The sequence below is a fragment of the Lutra lutra genome, chromosome 1 (genome assembly GCF_902655055.1).
Source record: "Lutra lutra chromosome 1, mLutLut1.2, whole genome shotgun sequence".
Classification (NCBI taxonomy): domain Eukaryota; kingdom Metazoa; phylum Chordata; class Mammalia; order Carnivora; family Mustelidae; genus Lutra; species Lutra lutra.
In genome coordinates, this window is record NC_062278.1 from 82,802,686 (window position 1) to 82,818,261 (window position 15,576).

Genomic DNA, 15,576 nt, shown 5'->3' on the forward strand with positions numbered 1-15,576 from the left:
TAGGTCTCCCACTCCTTCTGCTTGTTACAGTTGACCTATTAGCTAGTTTGTTCTCTAAAATAATACCTCCTAAAGCATGGTGACTTGCCTATTTCTAGCTTGGCATTATCACAAAATATAATTATCCTAGAATATTAATTGTGCTCTTGCTTCTGAAAATTGCACATTATTCTGAACCAAGTTTAAATAAGTTAGCGAGGAAAAACTATAAGCATCCTATGGAAGAAGATATGAAAAGAAAAAGGCAAAAAAGAAAGTGAAGAAGAAAAGGAAGCATTGAAAATTGCAGTTTTACTGGGCACCTCCTATGTGCCAAGCATTGGGCTAAGCATTTTTATTCATCTCCTTTAATCTGTACAAATTAAATGGATACAGATGACTCTTAATCAGGTGTGGCTAAGCATGTTGCCTTACATTTTTTCAGAGACTTTTTTAAAAGATTTTATTTATTTGAGAATGGGCGAGAGACACAGAGCACACAGAGGGAGTGGGAGAAGCAGACTCCCTGCTGAGCAGGGAGCCCAGCACAGGGCTCAATCCTAGGACCCTGGATAATGACCTGAGCTGAAGGCAGACATTGAACTGACTATGCCACCCAGCCACCCCTTCAGAGATGTTTTTTGTTTTTTTTTGTTTTTTTTTTTTATTTGACAGATCACAAGTAGGCAGAGAGGCAGGCAGAGAGAGACAGGAGGAGGAGGCAGGCTCCCTGCTGAGCAGAGATCCCAACGTGGGACTCAATCCCAGGACCCTGAGATCATGACCTGAGCCGAAGGCAGAGGCTTTAACCACTGAGCCACCCAGGCGCCCCGAGATGTTTTTAAAAACTCAAAGTACTTCCGCACATGCTGAGTACTGGTTCTCAGACTATCCTTATAAGAGGGTAAACCTTTCCAGATGTAGAAGCTGAGCACGAAGAGGTCAAATAATAATCCAAGAGCATAAACTCATAATAGTTTATACTAAAACCCAGGTTTCCTGGCTCTGTTTATCTCCCCTGAAGACATTTCTTTCTCCCTACCAACCCAGGTTTCTAATGGAGGAAGAAGCAGCTGAACTGTACTTGGAGTGTAAGATTGGCTGACCTCTGTCATTGTTTGGAAGCAGTTTACATACAGCAAACAAACAAACAAACAAAACAAAAAACCTTTCACACCTTTTACAAATGAATTAACAAAGGAGAAAGTAAAAAAAAAAAAAATTAAAAGTAAGGAGGTACAAAATACTGAAGGTGGCTAAGTCCAAAAGCAACTCAGAAAAATATTTCTATTGTTGACTTCCATGAAGTCAACATCTACTGAAACATCCTTAACAATAAACATGAAGGGCTCTCAGGTGAAAAGCCTCTTTCTGATCCCAAAGTGGCTTCTTTAGAGCTCCACAGACTCTCAAGTCTTCCCACATCATTAGCCGGAGTGTCTTCCATACTAATATACGTGCACCTAGAAATGCCACTTGCGGGGTGCCTGGCTGGTTCAGCTAGTGTAGCATGCAGCTCTTGTTCACAAGGTCATGAGTTGGAGCCCCACATTGGGCATGGAGCCAACTTAAAATGAAAAAATAAAATTGCTTTTAAAAAAAAGGAAAACCATTTCTATAAAATAACTGAAGCAAAAAATATAAATAAATAAAAGATAGAAAGCTAGGCAAGTAAGATAAATAAGCTGGCAGCTGTTACCTCCCCCCACCCCAAAGAGAATAAATGGCTGGTGTTTCACATCAGCTATTCTAAGTTATACCAATAAAATAGACACTGATATTTCATGCTGTTGTAAGTACTGAACTTGTATTTGAAAGATATATTAACGTAGCGTGAACCTATCTAGGGGTCTTTTAGAAAGTATCAGAACCTGGGGGTCTTCTGGGTGGCTGCATCTGGTCCGCCATTCTAACAATGACTTCTGTATCTTTGGTCACCACCTCTGTGTTCACTGCCTAGCTGTACACTACTACTTCTTCACATGTCTGTTAGACATCTCCCGGGGCATTAGTCATACCTAGTGGAATCTATCATCACCCCCCAGAGCCTACCCTTCCTTCTTGGCTAATCGTGCCTCCACCCTCCATTTGGCCATCCCAGTCAGAAGCCAAGGGTTATGTCAGACTGAGTCCTCTCCTCCTTCACTCTTATCTGGTGGTGCCCCCACTCCTCCAGACCACCTCCTGACTCTCAGAGCCCATTCCCTGCCCAGCCCGTGTTCAGACCTTCATCATTTCTTCCCTATTTTGCTGCAGTAACCTCCCATCTGCAGTCTCTATTTTTTTTTCCTTTTGTCAACTATTATGTCCAATTATCTTTCCTTTTGTCATCACTGTGACCAATTATCTTTCTGAAAGACTAATCTGACCATATCATAACCCTGCTTAAAATCTGTTATTCACTTCCCAGTCATTGCTTATAGGACAAAACCCAAACCCCATAGAAAAGTATTCAAGGAAATAACCTTGGGATCTAAGTGGTGCCCACTTTTCCACTCTTGTCTCTCCCCATGTTATATCACTGTACTATTCATCCAAAAGCACTGTACTCTCCTTTGCCTCCCACAAATGCCCTTCTTTTCATCTTGCACTGGAGCCCCTCCTCATCTCTAAAGACAGAGCTTGGTCGTCTTCACCTCTTTGAAGCCTGTCCTCGCTTTACAGAGCTGAATTACTTGCATCTTCCTCTATTATTCTGTTAACACTTCTTACAGAGAATTTGCAGAATTCTCTCATTGCAATCGATCAAATTTAATTCAACTAATTTCATCAAAGAAGAGGAACATATACTCACTGGGAAGGCTGGAATGGGGATGGTCTCAGGGTTGACTCAACCATAGACTTGAACATTGTCAGGACGCTCCACCGCCTCTATTTCTCTCTGCATGTGGGCATTGTCTTCTACTGCAAACGAGTCCTCTCCATGAGGCCAGGAGTGGGAAAACTGGTGTTTGCAGGTTTACATCCTTACAGACATGTAATGTGAGAGCAGAGACAGCCATCTTTCCTTAGGTCTTTGGTCCAGAGAAGACTGGCCAAGCCTGGGTCATGAGCCAACCTGTCAGACCAATGACAGTGGCCCAAAAGGTAAAGGGCTGTGACCAGCTCCTGTCATGCACCGTCATTAGGGGCATTTTCCATAAAGAAGTGGTACAAACATGGCTTTTGAGGCAGTCAACCAGAGAGGCACCCCAACTACAAAACACTCTTCAAGCTACCAGACAGTGATTTGTGAGTATCTCTATGACAGACGCTGAAACTCAGAGCCTGGCACATGACAGGCACTCCATAAATGTTTGTTGAATGAGTGCAATGAGCCATAACGTATTATCAAAGTCTGATCAACGGACCAGGTGTGTAACTTTTAAATAGACATTTTAAATAGAAATGAAAAGTGCAATAAAATTTATGGCCAGCTCTTTCCTGTTGCTGACAAAATGTCTTACAGAAAAATCATAAAAATATGTAACACCCCCGCCTCCCGGTCAAATGAAAATAGGAAGATGCAAACTTAAATCAAGGTGGGGGAAGAGGGGCAGTTCGAGTACTCCAGGCATTCATATTAGGAAACTAAATGCATTTCACAGCCCAGTGTAATTTCCGAAGGAAATTTTTTAGCTTCAGTAGTTTACCTAAAGATTTCCACCTCAGCATCAAAGACTGCACTGCTCTTCTGAGCCAAAGATTTTGAAGTTTAAATTATAATAGCGATCTTGGATGCTAAATTATTCCAAGACAAAGTCCAGAGATGAAATGTGACTTATTCTGTCCATGGCTTTATAAAGTTGCTGCCTGAGTTTCAATCCATTATTAAGGGACAGCCAACTGTGGAGGCTTCAGGGCCAGACCCACAGACCACTCCTACCCCTAGCGTTAACTGTAAAATCGTCACAACATGGAGAGATGGCAAAGAAAATAGGCTTTAGGAAAATTCAGAGAATTTTGTGATTTACATATAAAAGCAATAGCCCCCTAATGTGTGCAGAAAAGCTCACATTTTAGTTTGGCAAATATTTACTGAGTATCTGGCCAGTACTGGGCTCTGTGTTGAGTGCTGAGGGTACAGGGAAGAAGGCGACAGTCCCTGCCTTCCAGGAAGAACTCAGGCCTTGTTAGGCAAGGTGAAGAAATGAATTAGGAAACCGTGTGGGCTACAAGCACTGTGGAGTCACACAGGACTGTCTGCAAGGTTGTAGTGGAATAAGGAGGGGGTGTCTGTGCTCATCTGAAACGTTGCAGAGCTCTATTTTGTACTCTGTGAAGCCCTGGTTGCTCAGATGCCCCCCCTCCCAGTCAGTCATACTGGCAGGGCCCCCCTCTGTGGCAAGCACTGTGGCAGGACTGGAGACGTTGAGATGAACAAGAAGACCATCCCTGCCCTCCTCCACTTACTTGAAAGATCAACTCGCGACCAAACCACTGCAGCAATGGGGTAAGTCATAGAATAGGGCGGGAAGAAAAAAAATCAGCTTTTGATCCATGGATGACTGCCCAGTCCACACCGCCACACCCACCACCAGTCCTCTTACAAAGAAACACTGGTTCGCTTCCCTATTTATATTTTAATTAAGCCTCCTCTCCTCTCTATGCTAACATTTTGCCACTTGCAAAGGAGTTAAAGCTATTTATTTCCCAAAACGCTTTTGTTTCCTTTGGTATGAGGAAAAGTGGTATAAATACTATGGCTCTACTTTTTCTAAATCCTAGCCTGCTGATGTTTCCCAGATTAAAGCAGTGAGGTTTATAGTGCAGAGGGTTGGGGGAGTGACTCAGTAAATGAATGCTTGACGTTCGTTACTTTCAGAAGTCTGTCTCTCAATATGTTACGTCTGCACGTGTGTGTAAATGCACACATACACAACAAACTTGTAACTCGATCCTAAGAGTACAAATGCACTCCACATGATAAGGTTTCGAAAACGGAGTTCTAGAAGTGATAGATAAACCAACCATTCCTTGCATGTGCAGTATATATTGAAACCAGGAATGCAGCTAGTTAGGACAAAAAGCAGTCATTCGGCTATTGGTTTGCAACCATTTTCTTTTTTCCTTTGAAGAACACTGAGCTACTGGTCCCCTGAAAGGTGTTATGAAATTAAAGTGAGGGTCAGTAATGTTTTCCCAGTGAGGACAGGGGAAGTAAGTTCAGGGGCTCTCTGACCCAGCACCCTGTCTACCCAGTACACAGGTGTGGTCAGGGAAGGCTCCTGGGCCCTGATGGCAGTGGTCATTTTCACGAGGCCCAACTCATCACCGCCGGCACCAGCTGTCTTCTCTGGAGGGGTGCTCCAGGCCACCCTTCCTCCTGGAAGCTGAGGTTTCCCAGAGCTGAGGCTCGGAAAACTCTTGGCCATGTCCCTAAGCAAACTCTCAAGGGAGGAGCCAGACCATAAAGCCTTTGAGATCTAGGAAGCAAACAGAACTGGGGCAGCTTGCCCTTTTTCTTTTTCACATCTGCAAAATCATTCCAAAAATCATAATACAACATAATGTGGTTACCCTTTTCTTTTGAAATACGGCCTTAGAATGAAGAAAAAAAGGACTTAAAAAACAAAAGCAAGCAGCCTATTGAAATCATGTGGGTGGAGTGTCTGTGAGGATTGCTGTCTTTGGGAAGGTAAAGGTCTGTGGTGACAATTATTTCTCAATACAACGGATAAAGTCCACATTGCCACAGAAGGGGATGTTTCTATTAGTTTCAATAAAACCCATTCTTATAACTATTCGTTACCTTTGGATGTTGCTGCTCAGTGTTAGTTAGTTAGTGTTAGTTCTACTGTCCCTCATTTCCTAGTAAGAGCAAAATCTTCTGGAAAAGCAAGGCACTGAGATGTTCTAAAAGATAAGTCTCCTTAGGAAATTAGCTCACTTTATAGGCTACAGATCAGAGTCAGTCTCTTCTCAGAGGTTTTACAGAAGAGGTTCCTGTTCTGAATTTCCTTACCTTTTAAAGTTTCAATTGCTATACAAAAGATAATACACATTAGGGATAGTCTTTATCCACTTTAAAATCTTTAAAAACATGCTTGGGAACCTGTTAGCTATCCTCTTTCTGCTTCTAGGAAGGAGCTGAGAGCTCACAGGAAGGCCCTGCTGTGGGGCTGCCTAAGTGGCTCAGTTGGTTAAACACCTGTCTTCGGCTCAGGTCATGATCCCAGGGTCCTGGGATTGAGGCCCCTGTCAATGTCAGGCTCTGCTCAGCACGGAACCTGCTTCTGCCTCTCCCTCTGCCTGCTGTCTGCCCCCCCCCCCCCCCCCCCCGCTCATATGTTCTCTTTCTTCCCTCTCTCTGTCAAATAAATAAATAAAATCTTTAAAAAAAAAAAAAAAAGGAGAAGAAAAAGAAAGAAAAAAAGCACCACTGTAAGAACAGGAAACTGAGGGTGGGGGGGCACCTAGGTAGCTCAGTAGGTTAAGTGGCTGCCTTCAGCTCAGGTCATGATCCCAGATGGAGCCCCACTGTTCCCTGCTCAGTGGGGAGTCTGCTTCTCCGCCTGCTCCTCACCCCACTTGTGCTCCCTCTCTCTCTCAAGGAAATAAAATCTTAAAAAAAAAAGAGAGAGACTGGCAGTAAATAGAAGGCAAGAGGGAGAAAGATAATTTTAAAAGAATGTTAAGATAATGGCTTTCTTTGATCAAAGTTGGCACCCCACTTTCTTGACAAAAAGGAAACATAGTAGACCTTGGTGAAATGTCAGTTTTGTTTTTTTTTTCCTACATTCTCAAATTGGGCTATGCAATAAGAAACATCCTTTCTTCCACTAAGCAGGCAATATGTAATTGATTGTATGTCAGGATTTTAATAATAAACTTTCCTGTGTGTTGATGGATTTGAATGGTGACTATTAGTCAAAATCAATCTGTCTTGAGCCAATAATCAAGGAGTGAGACCATGGGGAACATTTCTTTGCCTAAAAGCACAGGCTTCGGGTCACCACGAAACATAAAGTTTAGGGAAGAAGATTCAGGAATTCACCATGAGGGTGCTCCTACTTTATTGATTTAACAATCTTTGCCTCAAACCCTTACCAGACACTAACTTTTAAATGCTCTTCTCCTGGGGCACCTGGGTGGCTCAGTGGGTTAAAGCCTCTGCCTTTGGCTCAGGTCATGATCCCAGGGTCCTGGGATTGAACCCCGCATCAGGCTCCCTGCTCAGTGGGGAGCCTGCTTCCTCCTCTCTCTCTGACTGCTTCTCTGCCTACTTGCGCTGTCAAATAAGTGAATAAAATCTTTAATAAAAAAAAAAAAAATTTAAATGCTCTTCTCCCTAGTGCTACCAGTGGCTGAAGGAAAGAATTGTAAGTGAAGAAGGCCGAAAGCAGCAGAACAAGCTCAAAGACCTTTCCCCAATTGCTGAGCGTCTGGGATGCACACTACCTCAGCTAGCTGTCGGTAAGAAAACTACCCAGGAGGGGAGGCTCTGCTGGATCACAGAGAAGAGTTTTCATGTCCCTGTCACGATAAAGGAGCTAGTATCAGGGCAGACTGGTTACTATTATCTAAAACAAAGTTTTCAAAGTTCCCTGGAATTGTCTACATGTTAGAAACACTTCCTTCCTTCCTCTATCCCTTAGAACACCGTTTAAATGCAAACAAGTGAAAACACACACATCCTCGTGGTGTCTGGGGTGAGTGCCCTTCAATGGTGTAATGACATGCATTTCTCCTGGCTTCATTTCCCCTCCCTGTGGAAGCTAAGGTGCGGCTGGTGAGAGGCCAGATGCAGAGCTGGGGGTTGCCGGGGGGGCCCAAGGCTACCGCCCCATGGAAGCCTACCTAGAGGAGCAGCTTCACTCTGCAACTTCCTGAGCGGCCATGAAAAGTGACCTTCTAACACTGTGGAGTTGATGAACCATCACGGTCACTGGTATGGCTGAAAACCGCCATGTGCCAGTGCTGTCCAATAGAAATAGAATGTGGCTCACATTCTGGTGGCCATACTAAAAAATTCAAAAGGGAATAGGTGAACTTAATTTTAATGATGGATTTTATTTAACCCAGTAATGGCCCAAACATTATCATTTCAAAACACAATGACTATAAAAAGTTACTGAGATATTTTACATTCTTTTCTTCTTACTAAGTCTTCAAGATCCAGAACATATTTTATACCTACAGTACATCTCAGTTCACATCTCCAGTAGCCACAGGCAGCTTGGAGGTGAGGCTTTTGGCTCCCGTGCTCCATAGCAGCGCTTTATGCTCACGGTCTCCTTAATCATCAGAACAGTCCTCTGAGCTGTATGCTAGCACTTGTCCTATCTTACAGAGTAAGGAGTATTGGTGATCATTACCTCCACCTTACAAACGAAGGAACTGAAGGGTTAAAAAAAAAGAGAGAGAGAGAAAGAATCCATGGGGTGGCTAGGAGAAAAAGAGTAAAATGGGTTGCAGATTTCAGAAAAAGATTCCCAAGGTTTAAGAAACAGCAGGAATTGGGACTAATCTAAGAAGAGATAAGGAGATAAGAAGCCCAAGGTAAATTCTATGAAAACAACGTAACAGAGTAATTGTTAGATGCGAGATCCTTCTGTGGTTGGAAGGCAGGGAATGGCTGCAGCTGGAGACAGACGAAAATGGGAGGTAGTTGGGGAGAGGGTAGGGAATATCGTTTACCCAGGTACATATACATATATACAGGACTTGATTTAGTCCTTCCCGAAAAAAAAAAAAAAAAAAAAGGTCAAAGAATAATGTGACTATTAGCATCCCTATAGCTTTAACAAGCACAGTAAAAAGTACTGGTCATTTGACCATGAGCAAGTTATTTAATTTGCTATCAATTTTTTCATCTATAAAATGAGTATAACACAGACCTTATAAATCTGTTGCGTAAAGGAAAATTATATATATAAAGCAAAGAGTAAAGGAAAATTATATATATAAAGCAAAGAGTGGGTGCTCAGTAAGTGGTGATGATGACGATGATGATGGTTTTGCAAAGAGACACCTTGGACCTACAACTCCACCAACTCCTAGCCATGACCTGCGGTCAGAGTGACAGAGAAACATGAATTGTTGTAAATATGGTTTTGAGTGGGAATGTGACAGTGCGTTTTGAATTTAGTTCTGAAAGAGGACAGTGTCCTTCTCAAGAGGAAACCTTAACCAGATTTAAACTTTCACTGGATGTTAGATATACATGAAAGACTCGCTACAGCCTGAGTTTTAGTTAAAACAAGCTTTGATTCTCCCTTTCCTCCCTCTGTGCCCCCAGATGTCTTGCTTGCCTGTCATTTTTTCTCTTTCTTTATAAACAAGTAGTTTTGCTTTTTTTTTTTAAAGATTTTATTTAGTTATTTGACAGACAGAGATCACAAGTAGGCAGAGAGGCAGGCAGAGAGAGAGAGGAAGGGAAGCAGGCTCTCTGCTGAGCAGAGAGCCCGATGTGGGGCTCGATCCCGACTCTGAGACCGTGACCTGAGCCGAAGGCAAAGGCTTAACCCACTGAGCCACCTAGGCGCCGAGTAGTTTTGCTTTTAAGCGCAGAACTCTCAAACCAAGAAATTATTTCCAGACATATTACCTTTGATCTGCTAGAAGGGTGTAGGGGGAGGGGGGAGTCCTTTGGCAGGAAACAAACCACTTGAACCCAAGTGTGGGCTGGCTCCCACGTCACACACCTTCACGGGAGCCAGCGTTTACACTTTGCTCATAGGCTTTCTGGATAGGGCTGTTGGTGACACTTGCTAGAATCATCTGCATGTGTTCTCTATCACGCTGGCCACTTCTGCCCAGTGGGTTCTCCTATGCCCTACAGCCCATGGGGAAAATGGCTGTTGCTGACATTAGGTAGTTTAGGGGCAATAATTTTCCCAGCGCCCTGCTTTCACCAGCAAAACTTTAACACCAGAGTCAAAAGCGTTCTCTAAGCCCAAAGCAGGAAACAGTGCAGCCGGGGGTGGAAAAAAGTCCCGGATCACTTGGCGTTTTGCCTTTATTAGAGTACTTTGCCCATGTGGAAAGATTTAGTGATTGCCCCAAAAGGCCAGAGCATGGTAACAGCTTAAGAGTATCTGTTGCAAGCCCTGAGCAAACGGGGCAGAAGGAATACTTGGGGACACCCATCAATCATCCACACCTGTGTTTATTCAACAAACATGTAATAAACACCTACTATGTGCAGGTACTGGGCTGGGCGCTAAGCATCCAAGTGCAAATAACACGTATCTCACAGCCTGGTTGGCAAGTCAAGAAAATAAAATAGATAACTTTAATACAGTGTTGTATTAAAATAATTGAGAAGGACACAGAGGATTATGGAAGTTAAGTAAAATGTAGGGGCTCCCAACCCAGCCTGGGATTCAGGGAAGGGGGCTCTGGGAGAAGGCAGTACCCATGAGGAGACTCAAATGGCAAGTAGGTATTAGTGAGCAGAGGGACATTCCAGGCCAAGGGCACACATGAACCAAGGACTTGAGGAGAAAAACAGCATGATGTTTGGGGACAGAAAAGACTTACCAACAGTTCAGTGTTGCTGAAGCCAAAAGCTTAAGGCCAGGAGTGAGAAGACATGAAGCTGGAGAGGCAGGCTCTTGAGTAAGTTTGCCAGGATGAGAAATGAGAGCTTCGTCTTATAAGACAATGATGATGTCAGGTGCATGTTGAAGAACTTTTAACCAGGCATGACATGATCAGATTTATACCTGGAAAAAGCACGGCTTGATGTGTGACAGATTCTGGGGGAAGGGGAGGGGAAAATCCAGTCAAGAGGTGGGAAAACCGGCTGTGAAGGAGAGACAATGAAGTCCTGTATGAGGACAGTGGGCAGTGGAACCAGAGCAGCCATTCTCAAAGTGTGGTTCCACAGCCACAGGATGGAATGCTCTTCAGCAATAAAGAAATATTTACTAGTAAATGCTATTAACATGGGTGAACCTTACAGACATTACACTAAGTGAAAGAAGTCATACAGAAAGGACCCAGGTTATAGGATTCCATTTAAATTAAATGTCCCGAAGTCATAAAATTTATAGGGATACAAAGCAGATAAGTGGTTTCCTGGGGCTGGGGGTAGAAAGGGGATTAACTGTAAATGGTGATGGTTGCACATTTGATAAACTTAGGAAAAATGATTGAATGATAAACTTTAAATGGGGAAATTTTACCTCAACAAAGTTGTTTTCAGAGAAAGCATGGTCCCTGGACCAGCAGCATCAGTAACCCCTGGAAGCTTGTGGGACATGCAGCTCCCTGGGGCCCCCACTCCAGCCCTCCCCTGTCCTTGTTTCACGAGCCCTCCAGGGGATTCTGATGCATGCTGCAAAGCGAGAGCTACTGGATTACAGAAATATTTAGGAGGAACAATCAACTAGACGTGGCAATTAAAAGGGAATGCGGGTTCAGAAAAAGAACCGTTCCTAAGGCTAAACACCCTGGTTTGGGAGTTAGAAGGCCAAGTTGCTTGGTGATGGCCCCAAGATGAGACTGGGAACCCAAGACAGACTTAGTAATACACAGCAAGCGATGTGCGGTGCCTGTGGGGGGGCCCCGAGCAGGGGGTCTGGCCGACAGTGTGGGTAGGCGTCTGCAGAGACCTCTAGTTACGGACATCTACCGTATCCACAATGAGGTTCCTAAGGAACTTGGCTTCTGACATGATAAGGAGACTAGAGGGCTAAGGAGTCCTCTCAGGGAGTCCAAACTAGCCTTTTGGACATTTAGCCAAGTATGAAGGGTCAGAGGAGGCTGATTTTAGAATGGGTGGGACAAATGTGATGAAGGAGGTAGTAAGAAATTTAAAATTCAGGGAAAGTGAAAAATGATGGATGCATCAAGTCCAAGAAAAGGCAACAGGAATTGGATCCAGGGCAGACTTTGCCCTTGAACAGAAACAAGACATATCATCTTCTGAAACTGGAGGGTGTGGATGTATGCTTGAGGGTTATTGAGGAATACCACACGTGACAGAGTTCATTTTCTACATACAGTAGGAAGACAGGTCATCTGCCAAGGAAGGGATGGCGCTAGATAAGAGGGTTTAAGGGTAGAGGTTGCCAGAATGGCAGAGGAAGGAGTGGAGTGAGGAGTTGAAGGCTTGTGAGCGTTAAGTAAGCAGATTATCAACAGGGGCTGAATCTCAGAAAAGGAAGGGAGATCCTGAGTCTGCGAGATGTATAGAATCAAAGAACAAGACACCCAGGGTCTATAGGACCATATGTAACATGAGGAAAAAGAACATGAATAAGAAAGAAAGACAGGAGACTGTGGGCCAAGACAGAAACAGGAATACAGACGTCTGCTGGGGAGCAGGGTCAGGTGTTTTCAGGAGCAACGGTGTGTTCCTGGGGTGGAGAGCTCTACTGGATACCCCAGCCGTTGGGCAAGTCCTCATGGAGAGCGTGTGTGCCCTAAGCCCTCAACTCGAAAGCACAGATTCTACTGAACCCTCTCCAGGACAGGGGTTGCTGCTGAGATTTTTAATCCTAGGGAGCACCGTCTATCTTCCCCCCAAAGGTTACTAAGTTTCAGTTGCAGCAGTGGGGCTTAAAGGGGTTTAGAAGCTAATCAGTAAGCAGAAGTGTGTTCTGACATCCTGACCACATGTTCTTTCTTCCCAGCATGGTGCCTGAGAAATGAGGGTGTGAGTTCCGTGCTCCTGGGATCCTCCACTCCGGAACAACTCATTGAAAACCTTGGTGCCATTCAGGCAAGTACCACGGCCCTTCCCCCCAGGCTCGGGGGGATAGCATGGTCTTCTGCAGATGTCCCCAGGCAGTGTCCCATCTCTCTCCAACTCTGTTCTTGTGTCACAGCTTCCCAAAGGCTACCTATTCCTAGTTTGGGGGGGTGGTGTGTGGAGAGGATGGGAGTGTAGGCGGCAGAGGCGCAAGCAGCAACATGTACATGGATCCAGGGTGTCCTCTTATTAAGAGGCGAGATTCTCAAAGCTCATGCTCCAGGATGGGTTGACGGACAGTGCGTTCTCAGACACAAACAACAGGACACCGGGCGACTGGGTTGCCAGGCCTTACCATAAAAACATGCTTGAATCACTGGACAATGTATGTACATCCTTTACTCGTTAGTTCTTTATCCCCATTATTTGCCAACCTACACTGTCAGCCGCACCCCCCTTCTGCTCCCAGAGCATCATGTGTTCCTCCCCATCACAGCATTTATGATCGTGTAGTAGAACCTGTCTCCCCGGCTGGACAGGAAGCTTCCTGAGGTCCGAGACCTGGGTCTTTCCCACATCTCTACTGCTTTTCCAGTTCCTAACATTACTATATATCCCTTAGCCAGTAGTCAAATACCTGTTGAATGAATGTTTCCCACATCTGAAAGAGGAAATAAGCTCAACATTCTATTTTGGACTTCCAGGATCACATCTTCCCAAGCAGCCAGTTCAGGACTATCACCCCACTCTTCCCCCCTGCACGGACTAGAACTGGTAGGAGCCCCGCGGATGTACTCTGGGAAGCCAGTAAGGACAGTGAGAGGGGAAGTGGAAGAGAGACGTTCCTGGGAGTTCCACCTGTGGAGTGGGTGGGCTACTGCGACCAACCCCTACCCTCAAAGGCCACACCTCAGTCCTGAGCCTGTCCCACTAGCAGCCCGAGGGTCCCGAGGAGCCTGCCCGCTACTCTTGCCGCAGCCACCACCTGCCAAAACAAGTATGGCTGTGTATTTTCCTCTCGCTCCCTGGGGAACAGAATGGTCTCTCCCCTGCCCACCTGCCCCTCAAGCAAGCCCTGTGAACCCTCCCAAAAGGAAACACATGGACGTGGGAACAAACGTGATTACACTTACAAGGTTTAAAACCCTCTTGGCAAATAGCCCCGGATGTGCTGGGAGATGAACGGTGCCTGCCTCCCTCCCACCGTCGCTTTCTCAGAGCTGTGCAGCAGGGTAATCACCTCTGCCCCTGCCACCAAGAACCCCTCCCAGGCCCCCAGCTCCTCCTGGATTCTGTGGGCTCCCATCCCTGCATGGGGAATTGGGGGATGGCTCCCTCTTACGAAAACCACACCTACCTTATTTTCACTTACAAGCTGGGAAAAGATGAGGAATGACAATGGAGATACTAGACATATAGTCTGTACACAGTTGAAATCCAATGATTTCAATTCCATTCATAGTTCTTATCTATTATACGTTTGGCACCACGCTAGGCAGAAAGAGTACTGACGGGAAAAACAGGCCTCTGACCTCACGAGCTCTCAGGCTGGCTGAGATTGAATTCAGGAATCTGTCCCTTAGTTCATTCAGATCTCTCAGGGCCTACTATGTAACAGGCACTGGAGACACCATAGGAAACAAGAATAATGCCATCCAAGCTTCAAGTTTACATTCCAGTGGGAGAGGCAAGTAATAATAATTTCAAAAATATGCAGACTATTAAATAACTAAAGAGGGTCCTATGATAGAGACTAACTGAGAAGGTGGGCCTACTTCTGGTGCTGTTTTGGCCCAAGGCCCCTCCGGGATGCGTGTATGCTAAAGCCCGGAAGAGGAGAAATATGAAACACCCAAGCAGGAGCATCCAGACACAGTGGGGAACAAGTGCAAAGGCCTGGAGATGGAAAGGAATTTGGATTTTTCAAGTAACTGTCAGCCTAAGGCTAACGCTAATGTGGTCAACGTGTAGTGTGCAAAAGGGACAGTGGGTGCACTGAAGTGGAGGCAGGCAGGAGAAAGACTTCACAGGACATTAAACAGGTGAGTTTTGTCGTACATGCAACAAGTCCTTGGGAGCTTTTTTAGAGGGACATACTGTTATTTGAACTTTTAAAGATTGTGCTGGCTGCTGTGTAGAAAGTGGAATAAAGAAAGGCAAAAGCAGTTTTCCTGGTGACAGGAGATGCTGGCTGGGAGTAGCTAGGATGGTGGCCGTGGACATGAAGTGGATGGATTCCACAGGCTTTGGACACAGACACCATGACTTGCTGGTGGCTTAGCCAAAAGAGGGAGAAACAGAGATTCCTATCACGCTAACAGAGTGAACACTGCTATCCCAGGGGGAGTTCATACTGCCTGGGAATGGTTAAAAAATAAATAACTCCAGGGCTGGGGGAGTATGCCAGGTTGCAAAAGATGTATTTCAGAGGAAAACTCCAAATCCACCTTCCCAAAGCACTACCTCCCTAGCAAGGCTCAGGCTGATAGGATTGGTGGCAGTGGGGGGTGGGGGAGGAGAGATGCCACCAGTTAAGAGAAAAGGGACCCCCACTCAAGCTTGGAGGCCGCTACCTTGGAAGCTTATTACCCACTCCGCCTTTCCACTCCTACCTCACAGCCCAGCATGGAATATTCCACCCTAGGCAAGTTGTGACTGGGCAGCCAGGGGGGACCCAGCAGTGGTGGGATTGGTTGCAGGATTAAGTGCACAGTGCCAACAGTTGTTAAAGAAAGGAAATTTTTAATGGGAGCCGAGAGAGTCAGCTGCTCCAAGGGATGGAACGTGCCCAAGACATGCGTATGCTGGAGGGACATAGAAATCAGAGCCTCAGTAAGTGGGAGAGCGAAGAGAGGAGACACCACAGCGGCAGGCAGCCTGCCATCACCCGCACAGGTCCCCATCCTAAAAAACCTAACAAGTGGGGAGAAGCAATTCTCTCCCCCTCCTGAGGCTCCCCATCACCCGCTCAGAGA

The 15,576-nt window shown here is 45.4% G+C and overlaps 1 protein-coding gene across 4 annotated transcripts in view; it reads left to right on the forward strand.

Annotated features, from left to right (window-relative positions):
• The window catches only part of KCNAB1 (potassium voltage-gated channel subfamily A regulatory beta subunit 1), a 378,185-nt gene that overhangs the window by 358,781 nt on the left and 3,828 nt on the right, over positions 1–15,576 (forward strand). For all 4 annotated transcript variants that reach the window (XM_047728637.1, XM_047728665.1, XM_047728656.1 and 1 more), the window contains exons 12-13: positions 7,254–7,374; positions 12,543–12,631. In XM_047728637.1, coding sequence (XP_047584593.1) covers positions 7,254–7,374; positions 12,543–12,631 — 210 coding nt within the window. The remainder of the gene's footprint in view (positions 1–7,253; positions 7,375–12,542; positions 12,632–15,576) is intronic.